This window comes from Pithys albifrons, chromosome 3 (genome assembly GCF_047495875.1).
Source record: "Pithys albifrons albifrons isolate INPA30051 chromosome 3, PitAlb_v1, whole genome shotgun sequence".
Lineage (NCBI taxonomy): Eukaryota > Metazoa > Chordata > Aves > Passeriformes > Thamnophilidae > Pithys > Pithys albifrons.
In genome coordinates this window covers 27,594,554-27,620,149 of record NC_092460.1, presented here as the reverse complement: position 1 = coordinate 27,620,149, position 25,596 = coordinate 27,594,554, and the positions used below count along the sequence as shown (strand labels likewise).

Genomic DNA, 25,596 nt, shown 5'->3' with positions numbered 1-25,596 from the left:
GTTCCTGGTATGTCAAGTGCAGCATGATGTAGAGAAATGAAAACTAATTCTTCCCTTTTATGATACAGGCACCAGAAGTTATTAGGATGCAAGATAAAAACCCATATAGCTTTCAGTCAGATGTGTATGCATTTGGAATTGTTCTGTATGAACTGATGACTGGACAGTTACCATACTCAAACATCAACAACAGGGACCAGGTAAGGGATGGGATTGACTTCAGTCAGCTGTGTCCTGACACAGAAATCAGTTCTGCTTTGGGGATTGCACTTTCTGGTGTTTTGTGTGTTTAACGTTTCCAATTCCAGTCTTGTGAGATGACAGTTCTGCATTTTCTAGATCTGCCTCAGACACGTAGCACCAATTTACTTACTTCTCTTGTGATATTCTTTGTGTTCTTTTTTGCATTAAGTGTAGATTCTCAGCTTCTGAACTGGTTGCCAGGATACTTTTTAGGGAGAGAGCAGGTTACTTAATAGTAATCTGGAATAGTTCCGCAAAGGCGAGATGATCCTCCATATATGTGTGCAGTTATTCCTCTTTATTCCCTCCCCGCCACACTCCTCAACTTGCATGGAGTAACAGTGCAGCTACAGGATTGACAAAACAGAACAACAGTCATCTTGCTGAATGTTTTATATTCATTTCGTTCTTGAGAAATGCATGCACCATCTAACTGAATTTCAGGAGATCAGCATTTCTCAAATCCTGCTTGGTGGAGTATATGACTTTGCAGAGTGTGTGAATCCTGTAAGAAGATTACTTAATTGTGAATAAATATTCTATAAGTCTTAATGATACCACACGCCTGTAATTTATCTCCATGGGGTAGGCACTTTTGGGAAGGCATACCTGATTCATTATTTCTATCTAATCTGAAAATAGTATCTATGCATCAAGATCTTTAGTGTAAACTATTCTGTGTCTGAGAAGTGATGTATTTATGTTGCTTCTGTGTCCTCATCTCTTGTTTTTTCACTGTCAGTACTTGAGAACTGCAACCATAGCAACGTTCATCTGTGAATGCCATTTTATAAGGCTGCTTCCATATATGCCAGAACACATCATCCCAGTTCATCAAATTTGGAGTGACTCCTTTTTAATTTTGTTTTTGTAATTTTGTTTTTGCCTTTTGAAAGAAGGAAAATGTCTGGATTCCTGGCCAAATGGATTCAGCCTTCTAAAAACAGTATTTGACATTGTTTTGTTTCTACCTTTTGAGATTTGAAAGATGAGCCCAGTGACGTAGGTGCTTACAATTAAATGCTGAAACCAATTTTAAAATGTAAGTGAAGCCACCATATATGATGTGATCTAATGTCTTGGGGTTTGGCCCTTCTTGTCTACTGTCTGAAAAGTTGTAAATATTTGCCACTCTCTGGTGCATCTACCTCAGCTACTGTGACACAACTAATATTCTTGGTGAGCAAAGCATCATTCTTGTTACACCTCAGAGTGTTTCTCTCACCTTCTAGATTGTTCTTGTAGTGATAATCTCTTTTCTCTGTTTCAAAATAAAAGTTTAATCCCTATGTTATTTGTAAAGAGAGTATTTGAAGCATAAATAATAATGAATTTTGAAATAATGGTAAACCTTATTGCAGCAGAGCTAAGGGATGGGATTCACAGGTATCTACTATGACATGCTGCTCTGGCACATGGGGATTTCTAAAGAAACCATATGGGACTTTTATGTTCCTCCTTGATGCCAACATAGGTGTGACTCAAGCAGAAAGCTGACAAAGGACCAGGGTTCTGTTAGTATAAATAACATGCGTAGCATGCTTGAGACATGAGAGTTTTCTATTGGTTTTTTTCCCTAGTGTTAAGATATGAAATAGTTGGTACGATACACCTGCTGGATCTGTCTGAGTGTTCGGAAAAGGCAGCGATTTCCTGCTGCAGCATGAATGGATCTTTGATTGGCTAGTTCAGAAGGGCTTTTTAGTGTCAGTGCAACTGCAGTACTCAAACCACATTGCATTTGGCTTTGGCTTGACATGGTGATGTTTGATGGGGTTTTTTGTATGTACAAGAGACTATTAAAACCATACTTACATTTTGTTTTCCTAATTTCAATCAGTTTATTTTGGTTTATGCTTAGGTTTTATTCTTAGGTGAAATACCAGCCTTCCATGTTCAAAGAATTACTGTAGAAATGTAAAACCTGTCTGTCTCCTCTTCTACAGAGGAGAGACAGTTTTTCTTTGGTAGTTTTTTCTGGAGGTGGGGAAGGTGGTCAGATGTCAAGAATAAGCTTTTGTATTGGAAAAGTATATAACAGAATTTATTCTCAAAAGGTAAGGGGTTTAATATCCAAAGTCCACGTGTTTCTTAAAATGCCTTCCAGTGTGAACTTGCTGTTGACTTATAATATAAAACAGAATATTTCCTTCCATGGAATATTTATTTTTAGACATTCTGTTCCTGCCACAGAGTTGCTTATTCTTGTTTTTGTCACAGTTTTTGACACCATAGAACTGTTCCTTAGATGGTTATCGCTATAAATGGTAACCATTTACTTGTGTTCAAGTTTCACAGAAATCTCTCCAAGGGAGGAGGAGGAGGAGGAAATATCTATTTTTTTCTCTGTACTGAATAGGATAGCAAGCATTGCCCTAAGAAATTTGGCAATGTCAATAACAGATAATGTTTCCTGGGAGCAGAAAACTTGCTGCTGGAACTAAAGTGGTCTAGCAAAATACTCATCTTTGGTTACTGTTTGTTCCATGGACTCATCTTCTTCCCCTTTCATCTTTTTTCTCTTTAAATAAAGATAATTTTTATGGTGGGACGAGGATATCTATCTCCAGACCTCAGCAAAGTACGGAGTAACTGTCCAAAAGCTATGAAGAGACTAATGGCAGAATGCTTAAAAAAGAAGAGAGATGAAAGACCCCTTTTTCCACAGGTGAGAAATGCTCCTCTTTAACTCTCAATAGACTTTAGAATTCAAAGTTACAAACTCACTGGCCAGTTCCAAATTTCATAGCATGACTTCATAAGAGCAGTGGTTCAGTACCTGGTTAGTGCTGTTTAATTAGAAGTGCTTATTTTAATTTCAAAACACAGGCATTAAAACTACCTGTGTATTTGGAAAAGCCTTTATATGTTGGAGAAAGTTTCAGCTGGAAGATAGTGATATTGATAATCACAGACACACAAATTAGAACTTGGTATATGTGCTCAGAAATTTTTTATACCCTCCTTTTTGCTCAGCATTATGAAGGGAAACTGATAGTTTTGCCACAAAACGTGATTTTTATCATGCTTGCTGAGGAAGTTTTGGGTTCTAAAAGCTTGGGGGAGGGGAGGAATCTAATTTTTTTTGTTTTGAATTTAACTAAATCATTTTCAAAAAATAAGGAGCTCCCCCTGCTGACTTTATGGTATATGGTATTAAGCAAACTGCTGCCAAAGCTGGTTTTGTTTGCAGCGATGGCAGGTACAGGTATTAGTACATAGACAAGGAGCCAAATAAAAAGCAACTTTATTCACTGTGCTTACAGAGAGAAAATAGTAGGCCTCTATAAAGGGGGAAATTCCCAAAGTGTCCTTTACAATGCTTTGAGGATACAAACATCAAGCGTACAGTCCAGTAGTCAATATTTTTAAATTCTGTTTTAATTTGTGTTTAAGTATTTTTCTGTAGTTAATTGGTGTTGCGCCTTTCATTTTGAGAGAGAGTTACAGCTTTGGAACAACAGTTTTGATCATTTATTTTCTACATGTTTTAGATTCTTGCCTCCATTGAGCTTCTGGCCCGGTCATTGCCAAAAATTCACCGCAGTGCATCTGAGCCCTCATTAAACCGGGCTGGCTTCCAGACAGAGGATTTTAGTCTATATGCTTGTGCTTCTCCGAAAACGCCCATCCAAGCAGGGGGATACGGTGGGTTTCCAGTGCACTGAGAAGGAATGTGAAGCATGTGCCTTTGTGTCTGTGTGCTGGTGTGTTCCTGTGAGTGCAGTTCCTGTACGTTCTCAGTTCCTCCCAGCTGTGGTTTTAAGGTTTACTGAGGGAACAAGGACTCACTCCCAACACTGGGCATTGAATGTCCCAAACACAAAGTCTGTGTTGGTAACGAGTGCCCTGGGAACAGCTGGCACAAGAAGAATTGTAACATCGTGTAAGGAGACATGGGGAATGTCACTGCAAAACAAGCAAAAGTCTTCTTGAGGTCATGGGGTGTCATTTTTGCCTAGTTTATGGATTGGAATTAGTTACGCAGGAGTGTATTTGATTTTAATTTTCTGAAGCTATAGTGGTGTGTTGTTTTGGTTTGGTTTTTTTACTTCTGTTGAGGTCATTATATTTGAGCAATAAGCTTTAGATTATTCATTTAGTAATGCTACTCACATGTGGGAAACAATTGGAAAAATAAACTGAGCTTCAAGGCTGAACACAGTCAAAACTTCTTGTGGTCAGCAGAAGTGAGCAGATAGATACAACATAGAATCCAAAAAAAGCCCTGACTGACATGTGACTTTTATTTTGAAATTTGAAGTTTGAAATAGCCCTGTTTGGAGAACATCTCTTCCTGCAGAAGAGTGGTGACATGGGTTGTTATTGTTTACTTTTTATTTTTCCCTAAATACTCTGACCTGCTATAGTTTAAACCATCTCAAAATGTTCAATTACAATGCAACACAGAAGAAATCCTGAATCTGCTATTGCCAAATTGCAAGACTGTTACTGTGTGCCTGTGTCCTTCAATTAGCATGGATTTAAAGATTTAGAAAAAAAAAATTGTAAATCTCAAGCATGACCAAAGACTTTGAAAAAAGTGCTGCTTAACACCCATAATAGGAAAAGGAGATTTGAAAAAGCCATTTTTTTCATGGAGATGAGTTTTGTATCATGAATTCTCTGAAAGGTTCTAATTATTTTAACATTATTAAGAATACTACTGAACATGCTTCTGTTCAGTAACAAAGTGTTTTTTTCACTTCCATATAAAAGCTGCTAGTTTGACTAGAAGTAGGCAGTTAGGCAAGACATCTAACTGGGAAAGCTGGACACTGTACCAAACTCCTTTCAGCTCACTTTGGAGATTGTATTTTTCTCTGGAGCAGGTGAATCAGAGTAATGATTCAAGTTATGTCAGTCTTTGATGTCAGATATGAAAACAAGATATACTCACACTGTGTCCTTGTGTATTTTGAGATGAATTATGTGGTTTTACTTGGCTAAACACCTAAGCTGTTACTTTTCACAGAGTCTTGCATCAGAAGCAAGCTATTGCTGCTCCTGTTAGCACTTAAAGGACAGGAGTGTTCCTAGTGGCTTCTGATTTACATACTCATGGAGAAGTTTGCATGTTGCTACCAATTTTTTTTTCAATAGATCGGGAATTCCAAAAAGGTTTGGCTTTCTGCTGCCTGACAACTGAGCCTTTTAAAATGGGGAGAAGATTTAGAGAACTGGAGGATATATAGGCAATTTCTACATTTTCTGACTCAATTCTAATGGTCTTTTTGTCTTCTGCTATTGGAACAGTTCTTCTCATAAAGAAGATTTAGCTGTTGAAATCTCCCTCTGTGGAAATAGTTACGTAGGATGAAAGTTGTTATTGTTTCAGAAAATCTGTTTCCCATCTTTCTGGTAGCTTCACTTCATTTTTACAGGCTTATCTTAAAATGAAAACAGGACTTAAGTGTTTTCTTCTCTCATTCTTTATTTTATATATTTATTCTAGACAATGAGGAGGAATGCTTCCTAAGCTTTGGATATGGTATTCAGTACAGGCTACAATGCCCATCTCAGAGCAAGACAGTGCTGCAGGGTCTCCTGCAGAATCTAGAAATGTGGCATCCCACACAGAAAAGTCTTAACCACACAGGGAGTTACTGAGAGTGCAGAACAATCATCGCTGCCCTGCCCAGACTTGCTCTTTTCCACGTCTGTCACATCAGTTCAAGCAAGTTATTCCCTGGAATAGTGTTATCCTCCTTGTTAAGGTTGTTCATCTGTGCTATAGGAACTACAATTATGGGAGAAAATGCTGCAATCCTTAGACATTCTTGGCCCCATGTCCTACTGTATGGTCAGTGCATTCTTCCTGTGTCACCTGTTCTTACACATCAGCATGGTTTGGGGTCCGTGGCCATAATGTGATTTTAGCTTCTCACTAGACATTTTATGAAGCTTAAAAGGAGACTGGGTTTTGTGGATCATTAACTTTATCTGATATAAAGGCATTTAGAGGTTTAACTTCTGCGATTTGTAATTGCTGCTTCAGTGAGATTTGGGAACATCTTTAGAATGAAGATGCCTAACTACACCTATGGATTTGGGTCAGAGTTCTCAAAGGTACAACTCAGCTATAATGTTTAGAAACAGATACCCATTGGTCCAGAAAACAGGTCTGTAGGATCTCAGGCTTTTCTGGAGGAGTAGTTCATACTAGGTGAGATTCCTTTTTCCTTTATTTCCCTACATCTCAGTATCTTGGTACCTTATAATGATGTTCCAAATTCTTACTTACCCCATGGATGATATTCATACAAAAGATAAGCACAAAATCCAACTGAAAACTACCTCTTTGTCATACTTTTTTCTGTCTGTAATCCAGGCAAGGTGTTGGAATCTGGGGTTTCCTTTTGATACATCAGTTACTCTCTACTTCAGTAGGTAAGGCTGACACAGGCCTGGAAGGGAACCATTCCTGCTTACGATTCTTCTGAGAAATGTGGCATCTACCCCAGGGAAAGGAGTACAGTTAAGATGTTATGAATATACCTTAGTAACCTCATGAATCCAGCTAACTTAAAAATTTGTTAGAGTAGAGAGTGGTAGCCGTATCTTAAATCCCTCCAGGGCAGCAGGTTTGCTCAGAACATGCCCTTTTATTATTTTGTTTGGAGGCAACATGGAAGATTTTGATCATCTTTTTAGTACAGATTTTTTTGAAAGTGTGCATTTAAAATAGTTCCCACTCGCTCTGCATATGATGAGCATGAAAAGACTGTAGCAGCTTACTTGAAAGGGCTTTGTAAGAAGTGTATGTGTTCAGCTGCTACCCATCCTTTGGAAAGGTATTTCTTTGTTACCAGTCAAAGCAAGTATCTGAAGTTCTGCTTGCTAAAAAACACCTCAGATGTCTGGCTCACAATGAATATAAATGTCCGGGGTTTTTTCACGTAACAAATGGCTAAATACATGGTTTCATATCTTCATGATAAACTGATCTCATTTGGAGCAGCCATGGCCCAACTCCTTACCCCTGCACCGGCAGGTGCTTCCAGTTCTAGGAGTCTGTTCTGGGTTCCCTCGCTGTGGACAGAGGAGCTCTCCAAAAACTGGTTAGCAAACTGCTTGCCTACCGGCCTGAGGTAGCATATCCTATGTCAGCTCCTTGAGCCATCTCGCCTCAAGGACAGATAATGCTGGTGTGGCACAATGGGCAGGTCATTGCTCTATAGCCCCGCTCAGCAGGAAGGCTGGGACCTCACTAGTCCCAGTTTGGGTCAGCATTGCCCATTACAGGATTGTGTCCAAAGACTTGACCCTGAGATTAGCTCTGGTGGTTAAAACTTGGTTGTTATAATGCCAAGGTCATGTGGGCCATTGACTTAAGAGTTGGACTTAAAGATCCTTGTGGATCCCTTCCAACTCAGAATAGTCTGTGATTTCTGTGACCTGTGATCCTGTCTGTGACTTACCAAGGCAGAATTGGGTCAGGGCACACTGGGTCATGTTTCTAAAGTTGTCTTCATTTCACCCGCTTCATTGCTCTTAGGCAAGACCTTTCTGTCCTGCTAGAAAAAGGTGAATTCACATTTCACGTTACTTTGTTTCTTTGTATGCATTGTAGCCCCAGGAAGAGTTTGCCTGGGTTCTCTCCCCCTTTCTTCAGATCAGGTTTCTCCTGGAAGGTAAAAGAACCAGCTACAGATATTTTACATCTTCAGAATAGAAAGGGTGACACAAAGCACTTCAGATACTCCTCAGAAGGTGCTGTCAACACTTAGCAAGATGAAGGATTCCTGTTTGTGGATAGGTGTAGCCATCTACATTCCTCGTCTAGGGAAAGCTGCTACTGGCAACCGCATTTGATGCATGTTCAATCAACATAATCCTGTTATAAGATGAATATGTTACTTTTTTTGGTCTCCTATTGATTTGAGATCAGATTAACACTAGAATTTTGAAAGGGGAGATTTAGCATAAGCTTGTCAAAGAAAATGCGTTTGCTAGGGGTGTTAATTAAATAGCAGCGAAGTCTGAAAACTACCTGTTTAAAGCTACCATAATATCTGAAATAATTCTTGACTTTTGATGCTGTTTTTCCCTTGCCTTTTCCCAAGTAAATGTTCATTTTTATCTTCTGAAATCCCTATATGACTATTAAAATCTGAATTATTACCAGAAATGAGCAGAAGGACAGTATGAGTAATAAGGGAGCAATCTCTTGTTTATAAATTGATCTTTAATCAGCAGTTTAGAAAGGCAGAGTGAAAAATAATAAAGTAGAGTAAGTTTTGAAACTATAGCTGAGCATGAATGTCCTTCTTAAAAATTGGCCTCACAGGCAGTACTTCATGACTTTTTTGTCCTTCTCTTAAAAAATGTCAAAAACTTGAGGTGTTTCTAGAAGATACTGTGAAAAGAGTTGGGAGATTGGTGAAATGTGGCAGAAAGAAGCAAGAAAAAATGATCAAATATTTGGAGTATTTTAGAGCAAGAGTTTCATCTGTTGGTAGAACTAGTAAAATAGGCAATTAGATCCATCATGAAGCTTTTATTCTTTTGCTGTTGTAACTTAAACCTGCCACTACAGTCTATAAAGACACATAGAGCTTGAGGTCTGTCATTGCCACCTGTGCCATCCACACTTGCTTTAGACCTTGGGTGTACTCCCTTCTCATTTCCTAGGACAACACACAGAGCCCTCTCCCTGCTTTTTTCAGGTTCTCTTAGTACTGGATCAGCTGTTCCTCCCAGGCCTTTTAGATGCCTTTTCTTCCCCACCTCATGCATGCTGCTGATGACTCTTCTTGGTTCCCTTCTTGACAGAGCAAGGCATTCCATAGAATTAATGCTATCAGCCTAAAATTTTGTTTGCAGGGATGTTTCTGTTTTGTTTCCAATATTCAGGGTAAGAATCTTAAGAAAAAACAAAGCCAGCAACACAGTTGCTCTTGAAAAGATGGAAGGACACCAAGACAGGGAGCAGTTTTTGGATGTAGTAGCATTCAACACACTTCTGTTGAACAGAAGAAAGCCTCTGTTTTGCCTGCTTATGACTCCTTCATTATTAGGAAAGCTCTGAGAAGTGCTGTTAAGAAAGTGCCATAAATTAACCCAAAATTCATATAAAGCCTGACACAGGGAAGTTATATCTATGCCTCATTTTCTCTTCCTCTTGAGTCGTTGTGTTTATGCATAGTTGGACACCCCTCACTAAAAATCCTGTAGAATACAATTTCCTTGTGGGTGGCAGGGAAGTTCTTTTGGCTAAAGCATAAGATTGAGAGGATTAGTATCCTTGATTCAGCTTCTGTTCAGTCTTCTGGGAAACTCCTTAAAGACTTTGGGCAGTGATTTTACTCAGTGCCATAGTTACATCCTCTCAGAAATGAGACTACCAATCTAACTCACAGCATGGTGACCCTCAATAAATCAGGTATATTATGTAAATTCTATAAATTACTAGAATTACAGGAGATCATCACATGTGAAAGCACTGCATATAGTTATTTTTTATTCAGTAGTTCTGAAGGAAGCATGAGGTTGCTTTGTTGTGCTCGTTGTTAGAGGCCAAATTTCTGCTCTGGGATTAAGTAGATAATCTCCTCATTCTTATTTTTCTCTTGGTAATTTGATGTGTTGGTCTCTAAACCAGATCCTAGCATTCTTTAATACTGGTTTTATATTTAGGCACTTGACTGTATATGGTCTTTGAAGGTTAATGGGTGTGTCAGGTAGTTCTTTGTTATAAAACCAGTTTTATACCAGATCAGAAACTCTTTTGCAGTTGGACGTCTTTATTGAAATTGTTGCTTCTCAGGAGCATATATATGTAATAAGGATTTTAAAGTAAAATTATGCTGACAGATTTTATTTTCAAATGCATGATGATTTAGACCTTGCTTGAACTTTCACAGTTCTTGGGAAGAATGGGTACAGCTTGCTTTCAAAAAATCCTATGTTGGTTAAATATGCTGGGTCTGTATTCAATGTTCTCTCACTATGTATTCTCTTGTGCTTTAATTTTAACAGTTTGCATTATTTTAACATCTTTTATATTCAACCTGATGTTCAGCTAGTCTAGAGAAAATCTCTGACTTCCTAGTAACTCAAATCACCTTTTTAAACCAAGCTCTTGTCCTCCCTCTACAGGAGAATTTGCAGCGTTCAAGTAGCCACAGCACCATGGCAGCACCCACTCTGTTATTTAAGTCTTGTGTTCCTACAGTTTCTTAACATCAAAACTCCATTCTGCTCCGCAAAACCTAAAGTAATTTAGAAAAGATATTCATAAGCTTAAAAGTGGAGCAGAATGGAACTGCCAGTCCAACACAATGGGAAAAAGTACCTTTTTGGGAACCAGAGTCCTCTGCTGCCAGTGTTTCTCCTTCAACACAAACCACCACGTGCATTCGGAGACCCGCAGTGGCTGCCTGTGCCGTTGGCATCATTCCCAGGAGAGAGGAGAGGGCGCTCGTGGTTTGACTGTGGTGCTCAGGCATGAGGGGATGGAACTGCTGCTGCAACTTAGGAGACTTGCTTTGGATGGTCTGCCGGTCAGCTTTCTCCCTCTAACAGTGTAACCATCAGAGGCTGAAAATCTGATGAGTGCTAATTTACAAGAATTGTTCTCCATTCTGATCCTTTTTTTTCCTGGTGTACTTACTGATTTATGGACAATGCAGTATCCCCTTTTCACTGTACTACAATCACCTCAATCTGTCTATATCATTGGGTTTTGTTCCTTTAAAATTAAAAGTGTGAGACAGTGGGAGCTGGAGATGTTATTCTGAAGGTGAAGAGATTCATCTGAAGGAAAAGGGGATGCTGCTGTACCTTTTTTCAGATTTACTTTACCATTTCTTAAAAAGAACAAACAACAACCACCATCCTTTTTTCCTTTTCTGTATTTTCTTGGTGTGTGCATATACAACATCTTTTAGAAGGATTAGGTAGATCCTTCTATTGTTGGTCCAGCAACAAACTGAAGTTTAAAAAAAAATGTAGCGAGATAGTCCTCTCTATTATTTTTTCTTTGTATCATATGATACAATGTATTTATCAAAGATGCTACCACAGCATCTGAAGTCTGTAGAGTTCCTAATACAGACTGTGAATGGTGTATGTACCTACTTTAAAAGTTTTATTTTAAATGAGGGTGCAGGTTAATGCCAGGTACCTTATCAATATGTAATGTTTTCGTAAACGGGAAAAAAAGTTCTCAGGTTGAATTGAATACAAATACAAAACCCCCTAGAATTAGACATTCCAAAAATTATGTTTTGGTACTTTCAAGAGCTTTTTTTAAAGGATTTTTATCCTGTTAACTAAACGTCCTCTGATAAGTGTGTGTGTAAATGTGGAGCATCTTGTCCTAATGGCAAGTTGTTAAATCAAAACAAAACGGTACTTGCTGGATCCACGCTACTTCTCCTCTCATTGCTTTCTTCCCTGTCATCTCTCCCCCTCTGTTTGTCTTTCCCTTTTGTACACTTTGCAAACTAGGATGAAGGTGGCGGTATCTCCAGTAGAGTGCTTTGTTTTCCTGTCCTCCAGTCCTGGTTTTCAAATGGTTGGTAGCTTTTTGACAAGTTACCCAGTCAGGGAAAAAACAACTCATAAAGTTCTGCACATCGTTTACCTCTAGTAGAATATCTTGTGATGTGACCTGTTTGCAGAGTTCTCTGGTATGTGGTATTACCTGTAAATTATTTGTACAGAGGCAAGGCAGACCACATTGGAAAGAAACTCAAGCTCAGACAGAAGTTTTCAGAATTTGATTCATATTAGCCCTGTACCACTGCAGGTGAGACAGGAAAACTGACCTCTCCCCGGTAGGGACGTTCCTGCTCGGAGGAGGTGGGGGGTGTTAAACAAAATCATGACAGACAAATGAAGGAGTTAAATGTGTGTAAATGTGATGTCCATGTTAAAGATGGATGTACTGAGTGAGGACGCTGTCCCTCCCTCCCTAGGGAGAGTTGGACTGTTTATGTCTGCAGAAGGTTGCTCCCAGGTAAAGGGAGAAATGCACATCGGTAGTGGAAGGCGCTTTCAATACCCTGGAATTCTGCCGTGTTACTGGTAGGCTGTTATGTTTGTCAGTAAATATTTACTGGGGTTATAGGGACCGGACTAATCTGAAGTGGGAATTATAACTGAAATACTGTGTATTCATATTAATTCCACAAACATTAGCAAGACAGCAATAGTGAATGACTTAATAGTCACTACAAGAATGAAGTGATTCATGTTGGTACATGAATAGAATTGATTTTGTGTACAGGACGCATTTTAAAAACAAAAAAAAAGAAAAAAGCACAAATTTTTCTTGTCTGCCATGGGTCTTCAGATGCTGTAAGGTTTTTACCTTACTGAGATTGGCAGGAATTTAAAAAGTAGCAATAGCCACTTTCCAGTGTGGTGAAGCCAATGTGCAAGTGGTGATGAAGACTGGTGAAGTCAGAGTTCTCCCTGGTGACCATCTGAGGTCAGTGCATAAGAGGTGGAGGGAGCCTGGGGCTGCTGTGTTAGCAGGCAGGGGGAGAGCACTTACCAGACACAGGTGCCCAGAGGGCGAAGTAGTCACAGCTTCTCCTTTCACCCCGTGCTTGGCTCCAGCCCCTCTGGGGGCTATGGCCTCATTTGTACATGTCAGGCATACTGGAAATCAATGTTCTCTTGGAAGAAACTGTTAACGGAGCAAGTATGGACAGGTGGTTCAACAGTTATTTGTTTCACAGAGCTTGTTAAAAAACATAGTTTCCTTCCACAAAGTCATGCTGGCAGAAGATTGTCTGTTAAAAACTTTGTCTATCTTTGCTTAAAATGAACTAACTTTGGTGGAGATTCATTACCCATTAGTCTACAATATGCTTCTTGAGCCCATAGGAAAAGCACAAGGAAAATTGCTATCCTTGTCCATGCAAAGCACTTTATAAGTAACACACGATCTCTGGGGGTTTTTTAATTGGGGTTTGTTTGTAGTTTTGTTTTTCTGTTTTGTTTCTGATTTTGTTTTTCTTTTCTCTGAGGAATGTGCAAGTTGTTTGGCTGCTGTTTAGATAAGTCCTTTCAGGATGCATTTCTACTGGTTTTCACGTTTGTTTGTTTCCCTCCAGATAACTGTAGTAATGTGTGTTTGTCTGTAAGAGTTCCCACGTAATGCTCACGCAAAACTTTGGAAGAAATGTGGTTTGTAAATAATTGGTTTTGGTTTTATCTTTTCCTTCTGGAGTTTTTCTGGATGTCTTGCATGCCATCAGAACCAGTTTTAAAGGTGCCCTGTAGATGTTTAGTGAATGGGGAAAAAAGAGTAGACAAGAAATGAGTGCCCTGTGTGGCAGTGGGATGAAGTAAGTAAACTGAAATGACCAAAACATTCATGCCCATTATCCCAAATTCCTTAAGTTTCTTTGTCATGTCCCAGCCACAAGCACATTCCATAGTATGGAAATGTTAGGACGTACTTTGAGTGCACATGTTGGGACAAAGGTCCAGATAGTCATACTGTTTCTTCAAGCTCTACAGTATCCAGTGTTTAATAATCATTTGCAAAAGTACCAATATCCAGTCCCAGCTATTCGTATCTTTATCAACCACACATAGACCTTACCCTCTGCCTTTCCTTTTCCATATGGTTAGAAGAGGCCTGTTTCCTGTTATATCTTCCCTGTTAGTATGTGATTGTTTCCTGCAGCATATTTGCTGGAACTGGAATATTGTAGTGGAGCTTAAATGTAATGGTAGGAGTATAGAGGTCAGGGTACTTTGAGAGTAATTACTCTGTGAATGAATACACTTAGCCCAGTTGTTTCCTTTTTGTTAAATTCATGCAGGTCATTAAATGAATCTACTTCTGCTTGCTATGTTTACCTAAAGTTATCTTTTCTTGTACTTGAATGCTGATGGTGACGCAGAATGTTTGAGGCCAAGTACTGCCATCTTACCATGGCCTCTTAGCATCACTTTGGTCAGTATGTGCTCATTAGAGGCAGAATTTGGCCTTTGTGACATAAAATGAGTAAGATGCTGACTGTTGATAAATACCGTATCTTTCCACAAATGCCCAAATGGGGGAAGAAGTACACTGAAGGTCATGCATAAATAGGTTTTCTTCTGTTTTTGCCTGGTGATGTAAATGCATCCAGCATTTTACAGAAGGTTTAAGGAAGCCAGATCCCCAGATACCTCACAAAAAAGTAGAAATTGAAGCTTTGATAGCTGAAGGGTCTACCTTTAGGGAGGAAGCATGTAGACATTTCACACTTTTGCAGCCTCTAGATTTCATTCCTTTCTTGACTGTGAGTAGAGCAGGTATAGCACAAACCCTTCATAGTACTGTAGACAATGTGTCTTCTGTTTATTGAAAAAATGCATCACCAATGCACAGTGTGACAGGCAAAGCTTTCTAGGTACAGTCAAGTTAAATAGCAGCTGGGTGAGTGGACTCTTACAGCATCACTCTGAAGGTGTTGGGTGTTCTGGTTTTCTGTTACATAGAAGTTTATGAAACAAACTTTCTGTTTACTGCAGCATTTACTTTCTGTTACTGTGCATTTGTACTTCGTATTTGTTTTTACATGCATTTTAAATACCTTTCTTCACTGCTTCATAACTTCTTATGAACTTCATACCAACTGTGTGAAGTTTAACAAGGGCAAGTGCCGGATTCTATACCTGGCATGGGGCAACCCTGGGCGTACATACAAACTAGGGAATGAGAGGCTGGAAAGCAGCACTGCAGAAAGGGACCTGGGGGTCCTGGTCAATGGCAAGTTGAATATGAGTCAGCAGTGCCCTGGCAGCCAGGAGGGCCAACCATGTCTGGGGGGACATCAAGTACAGCATCACCAGCTGATCGAGGGAGGGGATTGCTCCGTCTGCTCTGCACTGGGGCAGCCTCACATTGAGTGAGTACTGTAGGCGTTTCGGGCACCACTATATAAAAAAGACATTAAACTATTGGAGAGTGTCCTAAGGACCATAACGAAGATGATGAAGGCCTTGAGGGGAAGCCGTGTGAGGAACGGCTGAGGACACTTAGTCTGTTCAGCCTGGAGAACAGGAGGCTTAGGGGAGACCTCATTGCAGTCCACAAGTTTCTTGTGAGGGGAAGAGAAGGGGCAGGCACTGATCTCTTCACTGTTGTGAGCAGTGACGGGATCCGAGGAAACAGCATGAAGTTGAGTCAGTGGTGGTATAGGTTGGATATCAGGAAAAGGTTCTTCACCCAGAGAGTGGCTGGACACTGGTACAGGCTCCCCGGGAAGTGGTCAAGGACCAAGTGGTCAAGGACCTCAGGCACACGGTGTGATTCTTGGGGTGTCCCGCACAGGGCCAGGAGTTGGACTCAATGATTCTTATTGGTCCCTTCCAACTCAGCATATTCTGTGATTCTTGCCTAGTAAATAAAATTATTAGAAGAGCAGAGGAAAGTTATTAAAACTTTTTATTTGCATTTAAGTTTCAAGGATGCTCATACAGAAGCTACTAAGTCAGCACTGTGACAGCAGTAAATAACCTGTGGAAGGAAGAAACTGTAAAAGCTGCAGAATACAGAGTGCACCGAGAGTGCATTCAGATGAAAATTAGCATATCTCTTTCCTTAGAAAAGAGAGCTATCAAGACTGTCTGTTAAATGGTTTACATAGGGACCCCCAAACCAGTTTTTGCAGTTTGCCAAATGATCATGTGCCTTTGCAACCTTATAAACTACAACAGAATGTGAACCAGGTGCTTTGTAACTAGAGCAGTGTCTTTGGTTTACTTCTGCTACAGTAGTTTTGTATATAGCTATCACTATAGGTAAGTAGTTTCGAGTTGGTAAACTTCCTTAAAGGAGCAAGGAGGGCAGAGATTCTCCAGAACACCTACTAGCATTTCAAAGGTAGGAATTGAAGGATACCTAATTCAGTTACAGTAAACCTGCTGCTTGAAATCTGCTCTATCAACAGTCAAATGAGCTTCATTTAATTTAAAAATAGGTAAGCCCTCCTCCCTCTCCAAAGACAAAGAGATCTTGTTAAAAAAGGGCTGTAGAAGGCTCTGAAGAGACCCAAAGTTACACTGTCATAGCATCTTGGAATGAGATGGTAGATGAAAAATGAGAGCTAGATGTGGAGAAATTGATGGCCTAGTACTCATGTAATCAAAGTCCACACACATCATATGATCTGTGACCACACAATCAGTTCCCTGTTCCTGAAAGCACAGTAAGTGTTGTTTTCTGGAATATTAGCACGTTTCCTCAGTTATTCCTTGGACCTTTTGCAGTTGCTTCTCAGTGATCACACCCTGGTATTGCACATTAACTGTGGAAGATGGCAGGTGTTCTGTCAGCTGAGGGACAACCAGTATGTGTGAATTTGTTCCAATTTCAAACTGGTTATGTAGACTTCTGGCAGTTCCTGCATGCCAGTGTCACATTTAACCTATTTGTCCATAAAGGGCAAAATAATAGTTTGGGTATTAGTGCTTTTTCAGATTTTTTCCTTTTCTTCTTTCAGGCAAGACTTTGGGCATAATTGTAAATTATAAAGTCATGTCTAAATGCACAGTTCATATGAAATATCAGACCAATTTTAATTTGGGTTTGTTCCTTTTAGAAAGCAAAGTGTAAAAATGTTTTACTGATGGTCCAGGAACTTTCTGGAATGCTTCTACCTACTCCAGATTCTGCACTAAAAGTACATGTGAGAAGATGGTTATTTTTTCTTTTTTTTTTCTTTATTTTAAAGAAAATCTCAAAGAAACTTTTTCCCTAAGAGAAGGGAGCTGATGGGAGTGGTTTAGAAACTTCTAAATTGCAAAGGCATTTGCTTCATAGCATCCAGCAGCAATGTGTTCAGCTCATCCAGCATCAAGAGCCAACAGTAGCCTGTCCAGTCATTTTGTCTAGTTTGTTGTGTTTGCAGCAGCTGTACTTTAGAATAAGCCTTGTGTGACATTTAATTTTGAGCAAGTAAACCACAAAAATAACTGGTTTTTTTGTTTGGGTTTTTTGTTTGTTTGGAGTGGGGGGGGTTGGTTTTTTGTTTGGGTATAGAAAATGGTCAGGTTTTGTTTTGATAAATGTCATTCTGTGTTGCATTTGTGTATTCACTGTAGTTGAAAAGAAAATCCATCTGAGTGTTTGGGAGTTCAGGGGAACATTATGAGAAGAAATTAAGCCCATCGTCTGGGCATGGATGTTGGGTCTAGGGGAGGAAATGGACCAAACTTGGATGTTGGGTTACTTTGGGATGGTGGGGGGTTCCTAGGGCATAATTTAAATTAACTCTGTCTAAAATGTGTAAGTGCAATAAATGTGCTTTTTTACTCAAAGCTGTGAACCTTTAGGGAAAAGAAAAAACAAACAAAATCAACCAAAAAAAAAGCACATCATTCCCTCATGAGCCTTGTGTCCTGTCTGCCTCCCCTTCCTCCCCCCTTCTCCACACTTCTCAATTGACAGAAACATGACAGTGGCCAACTTGCATGTGTTGGCAACCCAAATTAACATTGCTGTTCTTCTGATCTCATTTGTTGGGACTGGGGAAAGTCCTGCCCCGTGCTTATTGCCACCCTTGAAATCCCTTTGGGATCCAGTGCTGAGCTGTGCCTCTGGAGCAGGGTCTGCCACTATCTGGGATGCACAAGCCGGTGCACCTGCACCATGGTCTACTCCAAGTGCAATGTTCCTCCTGGCCCTTCATCCTCCGGTTATACCTCCCCTCCCTGCCTCATTCTGGGTGTTGTGACAGTCTCACAGGGCTGTGCAGGTGACATTATTCTTAAGCAACTGCAAAAGTAATCAGCCATCAGCTGCCTAACTGGATCCCTTTTCCCCACCCAAACACACGTGCAGGCTGGCCACTGTTGCCTTCTGTGCCTCTGCCTTGATTTGCAGGAGCAGGTGTAGGTGTGTGATCTGTTGCGCATTACTTGCACTGTCTGTCTCACTTGAGCACAGGCTGCTTTTCCTAATTAGGAAAGGGGAATGAGTCTCTTGGGGGTTCCCAGGAGAGGCACAATGCACTGAGCAATGACAGAAGGTGTAGCACTCAGTAGCTGGACCCTATGGGGGAGTAAGAGAAGACTGGCTTGTTTAAAGTTTATAGATATCCAGATCTATATCCTTTAAACTTTATTATTTTTATATATAGTCAAGACAATGGCATTACCTCATAATACAGAGGCTTGTTTATGAGAGGCAAAGTATGTAGTAAGGAGAGGAAAGGGAAATTTATATACAGATTTAATTTCTTCTGTTTGTTTGTTCCTTAGTGCAATGAAATGTTTGTACCCCCACTTTAAACTCTGTGCTAACACATTCCTTTCAGCTGTATTTTTTTTGACCACCCGAGGTTTGCAAGGGGCTTATGACTGCAAAGTAGAAAGAAGGTCCAGTCTGGTTACTTATAAAAAACCCCAATTGTGTTAGTAGATTTCCATAGCTGCTTTTTAAAATCTACAATGGAGTAATTGTTTTGAAACTTGTATTTATTTTTTAATTCGTAACAAATGTTTATTTTTGGTTTCCTGTTACATAGGTCATGACAACTCCCTTTTGTTCCTTCTCAAGTTTCCCCTGTAATTGCCAATACAACTTATTTTTCTTGTTTGTTCCTTCCCCCTTTACTTTTGTTGTCCCTTCATTTGTACTATGGAGTTTTTCTCATGTAAATTTGTACAATGGGAAATATTGTCCAGTTGGTTAGAGAGCATGGAGACTTAAAACATATTAAAATTTGATAGCTGAATTCAGATTGAAGAAAACTATTTCTGTGTAAAGTTATTTAAAGAACTCTGTATTATATGAAAGGCAAAAAGTTCTATGTACTTGATGTGAATATGAGAATACTGCTATAATAAAGATTGACTGCATGGAAAAGTCTTAAGGAGATTGTTTATTGTGTAATGTATGATGACTCCTCCATGAAGTTGGAAAGGTGCAACTAAGGTGGTTAAGCGGATTGATGAAAAAGTTACTTTTAGATGTCACTCTGGAAGGGAAAGAGAAGGAAAAAAATAAAATCAAAAGAATGCCTGTAAGGTAACCCACCTCCCTTCACCTTCCTTAAGCTGGACCACTGGCTCCTTGAGTGCTGTGCTGAGCCCTGAGGCATTTTCCCCTTTGCAGAGTTTTGCTTCACAAGGATTATTGCAGACTTCTATGTACTTAATAACAATTCACCCTCACCCTGGGGAAACCCTGGCACCAGCTGATCTGAGTTCTCTTCTGGGTAAATTCTGCATTTTCCCTCCACCCTTTATTGGTTATTTTGCAGAGCTTTAGTGGTACTAAACACTCATGGACCTTATTTCTAGGGGCCAGCACAATCTCTATCAAGCAGGCCTTACAGAAGCTCATGTGGTCTCAATTAGCCACCTCTAAAGCTATAGAGATCATTCTTCACAAATTCTACTGAAAACAAAAAACAAAAGAACCAAACCAATTTAGCTTAGATTTGTTTACAGTTTTATTGAAATAAGGACCCAGGAGCCAAAGCTCTGGTTCCAGGAGCCTCATTGGTTCCAGGGACCTGAAAGTAACAGAAGAGAATGCTGAGAAGCTTTTTCACCCATCCTTTTCCCACCATGCAGAGTAGAAGAACCCTCTAAACAGTGCCCATGCTGCCTTCAGCAATAGCTGAAACTGTTGGTTTTAGAGCTGTAATGTGTAACAAAACAGCTTAAAAGATGGGGTAATTAAAGAACTGGAAACAAGCAAAAGCCCCAAACATTTAAGGGGGCATCTGGACAGATCTCCCTGGAAACAAGAGAGCATGTCCTCCAAGTCAGGTAATCCCGGGTGTACAGATCAGCTTAAAGAAAATCAATTTGAACTGTTAAAACTACAACTAAAACCAAGTTCTTACACTGTAGGCTTATGATGCCAAGACGGCAATCAACAGTGCAAACACCTGCCTTCTGTGCCTGAGACCGGGCACGTTCACGCTGGGCAAACACTGTGGGCAGTGCATGTCCAGCAGGGCAGGGAACCGGCTGGGAGCGGCGCTCCCGGCGGACCCAGAGGTCGGCGCTGCGAGGGCAAAGCCTGGCCTGGGGAGTCGTACCCGTGTGCGCCGGCCCCGCCGCTGGACGCACCTATTCCTCGTCGTCCGGAGGAATCCCGAGCTCCTCGTCTGTCCAGGCCGAAGCGTCGGGATACGGGAAGTGTCCCTGGGAGGAGAGAGGCGCGGTCAGAGCGCGGCCGGGGCCCGACCCCTGCCCTCGCCCCGCGCCGCCGACACGCCGGCCTCACCAGCACCATGTCCGAGTTGTGCCAGAAGTGCCAGAGGATCCAGAACCACATGAAGCCGCTGAGAGCCTCGCTGCGGATCACCTGTGCTCGTGTCAGCTCCGGGAACTGCCGGTACCGCGGCGGGATGTGCACGCCGCCGCCGCCCGCGCTGCAACACACCGCGGGCGCATCACTGCGGGCACCGCCGGCATCCCCGCAACACACCGCGGGGGCATCACTGCGGGCACCGCCGGCATCCCCGCAACACACCGCGGGGGCATCACTGCGGGCACCGCCGGCATCCCCGCAACACACCGCGGGGGCATCACTGCGGGCACCGCCGGCATCCCCGCAACACACGGCGGGGGCATCACTGCGGGCACCGCCGGCATCCCCGCAACACACCGCGGGGGCATCACTGCGGGGACCGCCGGCAGCCCCCGCAACACACCGCGGGGGCATCACTGCGGGCACCGCCGGCATCCCCGCAACACACCGCGGGGGCATCACTGCGGGCACCCCCGGCATCCCCGCAACACACCGCGGGGGCATCACTGCGGGGACCGCCGGCACCCCCCGCAACACACCGCGAGGGCATCACTGCGGGCACCGCCGGCAACCCCGCAACACAACGCGGGGGCATCACTGCGGGCACCGCCGGCACCCCCCGCAACACACCGCGGGGGCATCACTGCGGGCACCGCCGGCACCCCCCGCAACACACCGCGGCCCGCCTCGCTCCGGGCAGCGCCGGCACCCCCGCCCCGCTCACCTCCGCCGCCCCGGCGCCCCCGCCCCGGCCCGCAGCAGCCGCGCCGCCGCCGCCCGGCCCAGCGCCGCCACCACCATGGCCGTGCCCAATGTCACCCGCACCGCCCAGCAACGGCCCCGCCGATTGGCGACATCGGCGTCTTCCGGGGCGGAGACATCCCGGGCACGGAAACATCCGGGTCTGGCAGACAAGTATCCCGAGGCACGCGCACGCCTTCCCCAGCACTTGGGAGTGGTGCGGCGGCACTGACGGGGAGTTGCTCGTGAGTCCCGGAGGCTGGAGTCGCCCCCGGGAAGACTGGTCTCCAGGGAAGGAGCTGACAGGAGGAGCGCGGCGCCGTTCCCATCCCTATCCCCGCGGCCGGGCTGGTCCAGGCCACGCAGTCCGGTTGCGTAGCAACGGGGCACGCGCGCCGGGTCCCGACGGCGCCTCCCACCGTGGTGGAGCCGGGCTGCGAGGACTCACCCGCGGTGTCGGGATGTGGCCTGAAGGGTCCCTGAAGGAGCGGTGTTCCTGCAGGAGCACCGGCTGTGGTGCCTCTCCCCGCTCTGTGGGCCGGCTGCTGGAGCGCAGGGGCGATCTCCCGGACGCCTCAGCACAAATCCACCTAATAAAGATTTCCCACCTGTCCCCCCTCAGCGAAGACCTACGCGTGTGAGGGGCTTTTGTGCTTTCCCTTTTCCCCCTCCCGCAGGTGTTGCAGCGGTCCGCCCGCCTGGTCAGTGCTCTCTCGGCAGCGTCCTTGGAGCTGCAGCCTGGGTTTGGTCCCTGGGCTTGGGAATGTGGCATTGGAAGACCCAGCCTGCTGGTCGGTGTATCTGTTCACTGGCGTATGGCAGAGCACGGGGCAGAGGAATTTTGCCAGCTGCTTATGAAGAACCAGTTTTCATCCAGCAGTACACGTGGTACGACCTCTGGGACATTCAGGCGATCATGAAAGAAGCAAGCAAAAAGTAATGGAGAAAGCAGGCAAACAATCAGGGGGGTCCATTCAAGGAATCAGACTCGCCTCTACTCCTCCTGACAAGGTATGCTGCTAATGTAAGATTAATCCATACCTGTTAGCTCCTACTGAATGTTTATTGGATGGTATTTCACAAAGGAGAACTGGGGAAGTTTCTGTGACCTTCTGGAAGAGTAACTTTGTTTTATCTGGCAGCTTGTGAACACAGGAGTCTGTGGACAAAGATTCTAGGTAGGTTTGGCATCTCTGTGCCGGGCTGCACCTGACATCATGAGCTGGCATATCTGACCTAGTTGTATATTGTGCCTCAAATCTCTGCTTGGAGGTGAGACAGTGCTTCATGTAGCCCCTGCCCAAAAGGCATCATCGCCAACACTTGGAGTCAAATTTGGATATATCTTGCTCTGGCTCCACTTGCTTTTACAGGGAAAGTCTTGTCTGTGAAGTGATTTCATTGAACTTTATGGACCAGCACTTGAGAGGATGTGTTTCTGACAGGTGTGGGTGAAGAACCTGAAGGAAAGAACAAATGCCTCACTTAGGTTTTACATTTTCCTTGCTCATGACTGTACAGCTTTTCCTACAGACACTGCACCCCAATTCACAGATTTTGGTGCTGGTTTACCCTTGGGTGGGGGAGGTCAAGTACTGTATTTTAAATAAATAATATAATCTCATTCTGTTAACATCCCAAACAGCTGACATCCTCACCTGAAAGAGCAGTGGACACCCTTGTAGTTAAGGGATCTTAATTTCCATGCTCATCTAAGCCTCATAACAGCCCTAATGCATTTTCAGCAGTTACCAGGGCAAACTATTCAACCTTTGTTTTTACTTAACAAGTAATTAATGCAAAAACATGTTGCAATGTGCTCCATACCAAGTTTATGTTTTTCTATAGAAGCTGAACACTTTGATATAAGGTTCATAGTTTTATTGCCAACTCTACCTTCCAACAGCCTTGTATTTTGTCCTTCTGCCTTCTTGTTGTCCCTGGCATGTTGTTCCCTGTTTTGCTGTTCTCAAACACTTTGCATTTTCCATCTTGCTCAGCCTGGATGTCTCCACTGCTGCCTTTGACCCTGCAGAGGCAACTTTATCTCCCTAGATTCAAACCCCACCTTCTTCATTCTTCCTTGGCTTCAGATCCTTCATTGACCTTTCAGCTCTTGCTGGCTTGGGTAGCTTGGCCAGCTGCAACGCACACATGGCCACTGGCTGCCCACAGGCTGCTGCTGGAGAGCCAGGAGCAGAGGGCCTGGGAGGGAGCCAGAGGGTTGATGTGCCTGCATTGCTGCTGAGTACCTGCTCCTGGGGATGGGAGAGGCAGCTCCAGAACCCCCATCCTGCCTCTCTTCCGCTGTCTGCCTCCAAGCTGTGCCTTGTCCTGAGAAATGGGTGTATTTTCCAAGTTCAAAGCTCTTTACTAAAATCAATTAACTAAAGGGCGTAAGGATTAGTAAGAGAGTAAAACCATTCTGATCCAAGAATCACACACATAGTGCCTCCTTCATGGAAGACTAAAACTGTTACAGGATTTGAGGTGGACCAAAATGGGCACCTACAATAGCTTTGTGTATCCTTGAAATGACACATTGTCCTTTGAACAACATATCTCATAATGAGTGAAGAAACAGTGCTACACACTTAGCAGCTGAAGAGAAAACCAGGTGCCACACCATGAGGGTTTTATCATACAGTTTAGATTTTGTTTTCTAACATTTCTTCTTTCCAAACTTGATTTCTCAAAATCCAAACCATTTGTGATGAACTTACAGATAAGAAGCACAGTACCACAAGATATGGTGGAAGAATTATAGAGAGAAATAATATCCTGAAAGCAAATTTCAACTTTTTGAATAATATTCCTATTTAAGGATTTAAGTGTTCAAAAATCATGCTCATTTTCTGCTTCCATCTCCTCCTTCTCCCTTCCAGGTCAGCTCCAGGTCCATCTCACATGTCCAGTGTTGCCACACTAATAAAGCTTCCTGTGTTTCTCTGCTGCCAAGATGTCCAATAACATAGTAAGTTCAAAATCTGTAGATGGGCCGCTAGAAAAGCAGGGAAATAAAATGCTAGGAAACAAGGACAATTATTGCAGGCTGGTGTGTGCACTCCATATTGATTTAGTTTGTTTTCACTGCAGTGAGTTCTGTGGCCAAGGCCTTTATTACTTCCTCTATTTTTGTTTCCCACAGCTTTCCTGTTTGTGCCTGGCACTCAGGACCTCTTTGTGTTCCCTTGATATCCTCAGCAAGAAGAAATTTCGTTGATTCACCCCCAGAGGCTTCCAGTTTTGTGAGGGGAGCTCGTGTGTTGGCAAGGAGAGAAACTGATGGCTATTACTACCCGGGCCACATTGCCCGAGAGGTGAAGGTAACTCCTTAGTGGGAACTGTGCAGTAGGAGCATCTGTGGTTTTTCTCCCTGTTGTTCTCATGCCTCACCAGTCCCATGCCCTTGCTGTGGGGTGGCTCTCCTGTGGTACAGTGCACTTCATAAGCACTGTTGTCTCCCCAAATCCTATTTTAATCTGTTACCTGGTCACCTGGTGCTGGCTGTTTACTGTGAGTAGCCCCGCAAGAAAAAGGAGCCTGGAGAGAATCAATTTTTGTAGTTATAATAACTAATAAGTTTTTATTCAGAAACAAACAAAAGCGGAACCTTATCTCTATTGTCTACTTTTGCCCAGTCTAGCAGCAATCAGTTAGCTAAATACAACAAGTAATCCAACATGTCTGTCTCCAGGGTCCACTTCCTCTTTATCAAACTGAGAGCTTTCCTCCTCTCCCATCTATGTTTCTGGGAATTGTGAGGTGATTTTGGATGCCAGATGGAAAATCCCCCTGCGGGCTTTCTTTGAAAACCCAGTTCATTTCACATTTTGCAGGTCACTTAACTAAATTTTGATGCTAGTGTAGGTGAGGATGTCTGGAAGCTCCAGCATGGGGTGGAACAGATGGGGACCGTTGTAGGCACAAGTGACATTGACTGGAGTAGGGGCTGAAAGTATTATTTGTGTAAGTGCACTCACAGATCTGCAGACAAGGCTGAGATGTTTCAATTTATGACAATTATGGAATTTTACTGGTTTGTTATCCTTCTGATTGCTATGTAGAGAACCACATCACGCACAGCGATTTCTTTTGACCTCTGTTCTTCTGATGGAGGTTTTCCTGGTAAAGTTCTGCCTTAGCCTTAGCCTGCTTAGTTCTTACTAAAATCTAAATTCAAAGTGAAAGGGAGAGAAAGGCTCTCAGCCCCTTAAACCACAGCTTTTTATTTACTTTTAAAGCCCAATATGGACACAATGCAGTGAAAAATCTGGTAGAAGAGGAGAGCTGCATTTCCAGATCACGTTCCACTTCCTGGGATTTCTGCCACTTCCCTCTTAGCACTTAATGTTTGGCCGTTAATTGGACCCAGATGTCTGCCTTGC

General features: G+C 42.8%; 3 protein-coding genes across 7 annotated transcripts in view; 2 read left to right on the top strand and 1 right to left on the bottom strand.

The window, feature by feature from the left end:
• Window positions 1–19,069, top strand: part of BRAF (B-Raf proto-oncogene, serine/threonine kinase) — a 90,815-nt gene extending 71,746 nt beyond the window's left edge. For both annotated transcript variants that reach the window (XM_071551139.1, XM_071551140.1), the window contains 4 exons: window positions 69–200; window positions 2,777–2,911; window positions 3,738–3,891; window positions 10,345–19,069. In XM_071551139.1, the coding sequence (XP_071407240.1) occupies window positions 69–200; window positions 2,777–2,911; window positions 3,738–3,891; window positions 10,345–10,367 (444 nt within the window). In that variant the 3' untranslated portion in view covers window positions 10,368–19,069. The remainder of the gene's footprint in view (window positions 1–68; window positions 201–2,776; window positions 2,912–3,737; window positions 3,892–10,344) is intronic.
• Window positions 19,070–21,325, bottom strand: NDUFB2 (NADH:ubiquinone oxidoreductase subunit B2). Of its 4 annotated transcripts, none has more exons than XM_071551143.1 (4): window positions 21,192–21,325; window positions 20,441–20,588; window positions 20,253–20,358; window positions 19,070–19,178 (listed from the first exon to the last, which is right to left on the bottom strand). In XM_071551143.1, exons 1-3 carry the CDS (start codon window positions 21,266–21,268, stop codon window positions 20,284–20,286), a joined length of 300 nt encoding a protein of 99 aa, XP_071407244.1. In that variant the 5' UTR covers window positions 21,269–21,325; the 3' UTR covers window positions 19,070–19,178; window positions 20,253–20,283. The 4 variants fall into 4 exon arrangements, with proteins under 4 accessions (XP_071407244.1, XP_071407246.1, XP_071407245.1 ...); XM_071551145.1 differs by having other exon boundaries at window positions 20,284–20,358; XM_071551144.1 differs by lacking the exon at window positions 19,070–19,178 and adding an exon at window positions 19,638–19,718 and having other exon boundaries at window positions 20,284–20,358.
• The window catches only part of LOC139669555 (uncharacterized), a 22,405-nt gene continuing 18,088 nt past the window's right edge, over window positions 21,280–25,596 (top strand). Inside the window, exons 1-3 of the mRNA XM_071550057.1 lie at window positions 21,280–21,845; window positions 22,031–22,144; window positions 24,483–24,534. Of these exons, the coding sequence (XP_071406158.1) occupies window positions 21,280–21,845; window positions 22,031–22,144; window positions 24,483–24,534 (732 nt within the window). The remainder of the gene's footprint in view (window positions 21,846–22,030; window positions 22,145–24,482; window positions 24,535–25,596) is intronic.